The sequence below is a fragment of the Cynara cardunculus genome, assembly GCF_001531365.2.
Source record: "Cynara cardunculus var. scolymus isolate 2C chromosome LG 17, CcrdV1, whole genome shotgun sequence".
Classification (NCBI taxonomy): Eukaryota; Viridiplantae; Streptophyta; class Magnoliopsida; order Asterales; family Asteraceae; genus Cynara; species Cynara cardunculus.
In genome coordinates, this window is record NC_037544.1 from 35,439,512 (window position 1) to 35,447,353 (window position 7,842).

The window sequence follows — 7,842 nt, forward strand, 5'->3', positions numbered from 1 at the left end:
GGGAAGGTAGGATTTGCTTTTTAAGTTGGTTATATTTAACTGTAAAATATTCAGTTGCTGGTGTGATTTAAAAGTAGAGTATTCGAGTATGTTATGTACAGTTAGAGTAAGAACGACAACAGAAGGATTATAACTCCCTCTCCCTTTCAAAAACTGTTGTGGTTCCTCACAGATTGATCTGTGTACTGATTCATTACGAAAAAGGTTTAAAAAGTCATTTTATATTAATTGCAACCCTGTTCTTTTATCGTTCTATGCTCATCCCATATGGATAGGACCGCACAAACACTTACAAGAAGTCGTCTGGGTAACAATTTTAAGAAAAAGATTATGTTTTTAAGAGTTTTATGTATAGAAATTTGCTCAAATTGGTTCATGGTTGTGAGATCCGTAAGGGTTTGCATGTTCCCGTCAAGAAATAGTTTATATGCACGTGCATATTTGGTTTTAGAACCCAAAATCGCTTGATGTCTACATTGTTACGTTTCTATCTCCTTTTTACATTTTATTTAATAACAAGCGTTGGATTTTTGAATACGCGTGGATCGGAAGTAAAACAAAATAAAACAGTGATGGATTTGAAAAAGGTCAAAAACAGTCACATTCAGAACAATATACAAAACTTTAATACGTTAAAGATAAAGTTTACACAACGTTATTTCTTTCACTTGCAAAAGGGTACTTAAAATGAAAGTCTAAAGTATTTAATCTCCATGATTCGCAAAAATGATGTTGCTTATCGCATAAAGGCGAGACGGTTAAACACTGAGCTTCCAGGGAGTGTTATATGATAAAGAAAGTCCCGTTAAAATTGAACGGACAATCCTATAAGGTAGTTATCAGACCAACTATGTCATATGGTGGAAAGTGTTGGACGGTGAAGGAGAATGAAAGGAAGACGATGGCAGAAATTTGGATGCTTAGATGGACATGTGGTCGAGCGATTAGATAAGACACCGAATGAGGTCTTATGAGAGGAATTGGGTGTAGTGTCCGGCTATAATGAGAGACAGGGTCGTTCCTGGGGGAGGGCAACACGGTTTTTGTGATTCAGCTTGAAGAAAGTGCATGGATTCAAGACGGTTGGTAGGAGGTTTTTGTGTGTTTCTGGGTCAATCTTTGATCTCCTGGAAATCAAAGAAACAACCGACGAATGTGAGGAGGACGGGAAGACCAAGGATGGCGCGAAACGAGCAACTAAGACCGAACACGACAACTTTAGACATTTTAGAAGACGTAACTTCAGATAAAAGTTTGTAAAGACATATAACTAGGTTCTGATAGATTATCTTTTTTTTTCTTGTTACTTTTTCTGCAACTCTTCCAAACTACATTCTTTCCATTTACTTTTTTATCACTTTCTTTTCGTGATTCTTTTTGAAACAATAATTCTTCAAAAACATTTCTTTTACAAAACTTCTACAAACAGGGTTTTCATAAAACGTCTTTACTTCTTGAGATAGAGATAAAGTAAGTAGATATCATTTTTTTTCCACACTGTATAATATATAGGGTTCACTGGACTCGTTTGATTCGGTTTATTGCTTCCTTTCACTTGTTGGAAGAGTTGTATTCGATGGGTGTTGAAAAAGGTGGTCTGATCCAAAGGGTTTAATAAACTACAGTTTACCCTGGATATATGCAGATAGTTTCTTTAGTGGTAATTGATCTGGTACATTTCATTATGTTGATCAGTTATAGTTTGTTTGATGGTATAGGTTACTCGTATGTTATTTTTAGGATGATATGTATGGTGCATCACTTTATAATAGAAAAGATAAATGTTGTAAAAGGAAAAGGAAACATTTACTTTCTAGAAAGTGGGTCTCTAATGCAAATGAGGTAAGAGATTTGTTTGGTGTGTGTTGTGAATATGAATAAAAAGGACACAAAGTTATGGTGGCAAATGAGGTAAGAGTTGTGTTTGGTCTCCCTTGTAAAGATGAATGATAAGGACCAAAGTTATGCTACAATTTCAAAAGGTTTGTCTTTAGATGTAAGCAAATACAGATTATTGGGTTACTTAACTGAATTGACATATAAAAAAATCAGGTTTCGGATTCCTCACATAAGTTGTTAGTTCAAAGGCAGATCTCTTATGATACACCAGATCCGGCTCGGTTATTGATAGATCTGTTTGCCCCGAAATGATGGAAATCCCAATTCATCAAGAAGAGCCACTGAAGATTTTTCTAGCTATTGGACCCCACGAGAGTAATTGAGGTACATGTAAGGTAGCCCCAATATTCACATATACAAAAAAGGGGTTTTCTGGGGGAAAAAAGTATGTTGTCATCCTTTAAAGCGCTCTCACCATATCATCATGGCGAGATACATGTTCCAAGAATATGTGGGGACAAGATACCTCTCACTGATTTTGCAATAATGTCCACATACTCTCATTCATTCTGCAAAGATAAAACAGGAGCCACGCCTCAAATCACGTCGACAAGATAATATTTTTTCTATATAATTTTATCTACCTTTTTTTGAGTTCCACTGTTTCAATTTTGAATCTCTGAACGCCTTTTTGAGTCTTGTCAAGGTCAACAAGGCGTTTCTTGTTTAGATCCCATTACGGAACAAGACAGTACAAAAATTTGTTTGTCTCACATTTAGCACGAACGTTAGACCAGGACATGGTAAGACCCAAGTGGACAAACTGCATTTTTTTTGTTCCACGAAAATAGGTGGAACAAAAATCGAGATAAAACGAGATTAATAAACTACTAATGTCAAATTAAAACCATCCAAAATTCTCACCCGTCTATCTCACTTTCACCGATCCGATTCCATCATGTCCAATACTGTCAAATTTTGTCCTGACCATCTGCGTACAGTTAAAACTCAGGGCAATCCAAGAGCATAAAGATAGCTTGTTACATAACAATACATACATATTTTATATATATATATCCCATCTGCAACCTACAATTCCCTAACTGCAACAACAAAGCCTGCAAAACATCAAATATCAACAATCTCTTTGGTTGTATCCCTCGGATGCAAAGCTGACTTCTAACCCCTATCATAGATTATAGATACACCCATGGCTTCCCAACAATCACAAAAACTGTAAAAAAAAGATGAACAAACTGGATAACTCATTGCCTAAGCTGCTAGCGGCGTAGCCTCACTGGCCGCCATGTGATTACCATACTCCGCCACGCCGCCACCTTCGGCTTCCACTTTTTGGTCGGAAACACCATCAAGATTACCCTTTTGCCCGTCTGCAGAAGTGGCGGTGCTGCCATCTTTCTCAGCCTCCGTCACTGGAGCCTGCTCTGCATCTTGGATTGCATCGGCTAATGTCTCTCTGTTCACCTCCTTAGTTTCTTCCTGCAACAGGGGCATTTCTGGGATTTCACATGCTTTGTTCGCCTCTTCTACAGGTTTACCTTCTTCGTCAGCTTTGACATCCGTCTCTTCGTTGGTTTCATCTTTTTTGACATCCACCGAATCTTTCTCAGTTTTCTCTGGTTCGTTTCCCTCGGTACCTTCAGGGGCACTTTTGTCATTTTTTTCATCTTTCTCACCCTTTCCAGCTTCCTTCATTTCAACATCTTTGTCTCTGATTTCTTCAGGGACCTCATCTTTCTCTTTTTTACCCTTCTTTGAAGCTGAAACCGTTCTGGACCGTTTCTTGACCGGCTCAGCCTCCGACCATGGCGGAGTTGACTTCACTTTCTGAACAATTCTTGCAGACCGCCTTGGAGTTTCACCACTTCCCCAATCAAACTCCGAGACTTTGGGCCCACCAGGGTGTGATTTCAGGTACTGCTCAAGCTGCTTCTTGCCGGTGATCTCTTCCCCTGTTGGCGCAGTGAACACAATCTCGTTCTTCTTCGGGGTCCCACCTTCCTTTGGCAGAAACTACATGTAAATTCGTTCATTAGAGAGACAAATTAGTAATGAAGCTCGTAAATCAACCAGAACACCAAATAGAAGGGCAAAAAGGTCTTCTCCGTTAGTAGAAAACGCACGGAATCGACTCATGACTAAGAGGGAATATGCGCTTGCAATCAATATCGCTACAATCATCCTACAAACTAAATTCAAGCCTAGCGTAATCGCTTTTACTTACGACCATTCCATCGTATGTCACGACTCTAGGGTAAAATAGTAAAATACTCTTGCTAATTGTTCAAAACACCGTTATGAATACTTCCGAATCTAAGAAGAGGTTAGATCAATCTAGTTTCCGATAGAAATCCCACTAACATCTTACAAATGTGTGCAAATCTAAACAATTCCCCAAATGAACCCGGCTCTACTTATATGTAGTTGTTTACTCGTATCCGTTTCATCTTCAATATATGTATCAACCTCAACTTCATCAAATAAAGCGATAGAGGGAGGTTCATCTCGGAACCGAAAATAAGGCGCCATAACGCGCCATAACGTGTCATAACACATTACAACAGAAACCAAGCCTTGAAGTGGAGCCAGAAGGGTTAGTGGCAGCGAAGCAAAGACTTGATGCCATAACACACCATAATGAGCCATTTAGAACCATGGTCATGACAGATATTCATGATGAATGGATAATCACAAAATAGGTGGTTCCTAGGTTCCTAAAATATTTGAAGTTCCTAAACGAGCTTATCCCTAAAGCAATATCTATGGCAACATATCTAAAGTTCGCCTATACATATGTGTTTCATCTTCAATATCGGTAAAACCGTACTAGAAATGGTATGGTTGAATCAATACCATCACGATGATATAATTCATAACTGCAATTTTCTTTCGTATCTTTCTTTTATTGAGACAAATTGACGAGGTATTGTGAACGATCAATATTACAAATAATTTTGTAATGATTATAATGAGCAAAGTAAAGTAAATTTCGATTGAATCCTTACCATGAAGGAAATTGTTGCATTCATTTCCTTTTTTTAGTCGATCTTAATTCCTTGTTCTAAAAACATTTCTAACCACTAACTTAGCTTTAAAGGCGTTCTTATTTCTCACAATTTCACGCAATATAATATCCAACGATCATTCACCAAGACGTCTGATAAAGTATATTCATTATGCATACCAAATAGACCTTAAGCCGCTGCTTCATCCTATTGAAAGCGGCAAGTACTTGTCCTAGTAACAACTTAACTTAAGCTACACCACTTGGATGATTCGAGTTCAAACGAGAACTATGACCAAATAAGAGAACACGAAAACAGTCAAATCACATGTGATTTTACACTATACTCATGTGTGAAATCACATGTGATTACGCGTAACCTAGGTCATGGGCCAAGTCGCCCCATGTTCCTTAATCACATGTGATTTCAGTGCAAAATCACATATGATTTGATCGTTCTCGTATTCTCTTATTTCGATTGTGTTCTCGTTTGATCTTCCCTCCCACTTGGACATCTCGACATACTTACAAACTCATTCTTTTACAAACCCAATAGTTCGTACAAACTTACAAACCAGTTTTCATAAACAACATGTGTGAAAATGCAGTGTTTATACAATGTTGTTTCATATGTGAAACATTAAAGACTATTGTTTCCCACACACAAGACAGTCCTGAACGTTTCACATATGAAACAACACTATATAAACATTGCATTTTCACACATCTTGTTACGCATGCATCTCTATCTATCTCTTTATACACACACACACACACAAAAGATGAAGATACCAAGATAGCAATAACAAAAAACTTGCTGTATTTGATGAAATCAACAAAAACGCGCTCAAAACCCTAGCTTCGAAAACCCTCCAAAATGTAAACAAACTGTCCTCAAAGGCATCAAAATCAGACTCCCGTAAATTTGAACTATACCCGGAACCCAAATAACAAAATTAAACACCAATTATGCAGAAGACTAAAGAATTTCGTACAAATTGACAAGATACTGAGGGTTGTTTGTTTACCTCTTAATAGTTCCATTAAGAGACAGCCTCTAAATCGTTAAGAGATGAATCTTGTTTGGCAAAAAAAAGTCTGCCTCTTAATGGTTCTAAAACCTTTTGAATGATTTTGTATCCTTGGCCCCTCTTAACTATTCAACGCCCTAATTTCGTTGTAAATAATTACCAAATAATTATATTTCATTTTGCACTATATCATGAAAGTCTCTTAATCATTCTGACCACTTAATCATTCTGCACTAAACCATTCAGTAACTGCCAAACAATCCCTGAGAGATAATAATAACGAAGAAAAACTCGATGAATTGCTTCGAATCAAGAAAACAAACTCAAAGAACCTAGCTATGAAAACCCACCAAAATTAAACAACCTAAACAGTAGACTGAAGAATTTTATTATACAAAAAGGTTATGAGAACCGATATAGAAATAATTTTTTTACCAGATGTTATGATTCAAGATATTGTTTCACATATGTATGTGTTCACATTATAAAAAAAAGTACATGACTTTCTTTTGGTTCAAACAGTGAAACGAAAAATACACGTAAAAAAGTTTCACATTGTGAAACTATCACCTAATGAAACAAATATATGTGAAAGTGTGAAACAATACCTTAAATCCTAGCATTTGAAAGAAGAAAAAATCACGTAAAATAGTATTTTTAGATCGATTCTCACAGGTTTATAACCTTTTTACGGTTCTTATTTGATTTGCCCCCTGTTTACATATCCATATACATGACAGTAATAACAAAAAACTTACCGAATTTCTTAAAATCAACAAAACAACTCAAAATCGTGTAAATAAATATTTTTAGTCCGGTTCTTGCAGGTTTATTTGCCCCTTATGATTTGCCCCCTATATACATATACATGATGGTAATAACAAAAGACCTAAGGGTTGTTTGTTTACCTCTTAATAGTCCCATTAAGAGGCAGTCTATGAATCGTTAAGAGGTAAATCTTGTTTGGCAGAAAAAAAGTCTGTCTTTTAATAGTTCTAAAACCCTCTGAATGATTTTGTATTCTAAATCTCCCTTAACCATTCAGCGCCCTAATTTCATTATAAACAATTACTAAACAATTATATTTCATTTTGCACTGTATCATGAGAGCCTCTTCCTCGTTCTGACCACTTAATCATTCTGCACCAAATCATTCAGCAATTTGCAAACAGCCCCTTATTTTTGAAATAAACCTACCGAATATTTCAAATCAACAAAACAAGCTAGAAAACCCTAGCTTTGAAAACCCACCAAAATCAAAACAAATTATCCCCAAAACTCAAACTCCAGCAAAATTGAACTACACCCATAACCTAATTCAAAAAATTAAGCACCAATGCAAGTACAAGATCAGCAAAACTCACAGAAATTAAACTAGCATATATATACAGATATAGATGATAGCAGAAACAAGCAAATTTACCCAAATTCCTTCACAAACCCTAGCTTTCACACCTACCAAAATTATCCCCAAATTCTCAAGTTATAGCGAAATTGAACTACACCCACAACCAAATTCACAAAATTAAACAGGAAACAGAAACAGAAACGACGATAAAATATTCAAAATCAACCATGGATGCATATAACGTGAATAAAATGTAAATTAGGGGAGAACGAGAACCATTTTTTTCCATCCAGGAGGTGCAGGTAGCTCCAACGAAACAACTTCATCATTCGAACCTGAGCTCGCCATTTTCAAAACAGAAACCTAAAAATTCATGAAGAAATGAACAACCAACTCCGTAACTAACAAGAAACGGGTATATATGCATATATAAATTGTGTATATATATATATATATATAGTATGTATTATTACAGCAGAATTCGAAGCTGTGGCTCCTTCTAGAATCTAGAGTCTGAAAAGATTGAAACGAATATATTCTTCTACCTTGATGTTTCTCTCTCTCTCTTCAGATTGGATTTTGTTGTACGAAAATTTGGG

General features: G+C 36.3%; 1 protein-coding gene across 2 annotated transcripts; it reads right to left on the minus strand.

Moving 5' to 3' along the window:
• Positions 1-2,893: 2,893 nt before the first annotated feature.
• Positions 2,894-7,842, minus strand: LOC112500082 (methyl-CpG-binding domain-containing protein 10-like). 2 transcript variants are annotated; one of them, XM_025103367.1, is made up of 3 exons: positions 7,789-7,842; positions 7,520-7,606; positions 2,894-3,873 (listed from the first exon to the last, which is right to left on the minus strand). In XM_025103367.1, the coding sequence occupies exons 2-3, from the start codon at positions 7,589-7,591 to the stop codon at positions 3,112-3,114; spliced, it is 834 nt and encodes a 277-aa protein (XP_024959135.1). In that variant the 5' UTR covers positions 7,592-7,606; positions 7,789-7,842; the 3' UTR covers positions 2,894-3,111. The 2 variants fall into 2 exon arrangements, with proteins under 2 accessions (XP_024959135.1, XP_024959136.1); XM_025103368.1 differs by having other exon boundaries at positions 7,717-7,802.

Bases quoted from the DNA above. Each gene is read 5' to 3' on its own strand.
- LOC112500082 (XM_025103367.1), bottom strand. From the start codon at position 7,591: ATGGCGAGCTCAGGTTCGAATGATGAAGTTGTTTCGTTGGAGCTACCT. The intron at 3,874-7,519 runs GTTCTCGTTCTC...ATTTACATGTAG, and splicing joins CTCCTGGATGGAAAAAAATG to TTTCTGCCAAAGGAAGGTGG.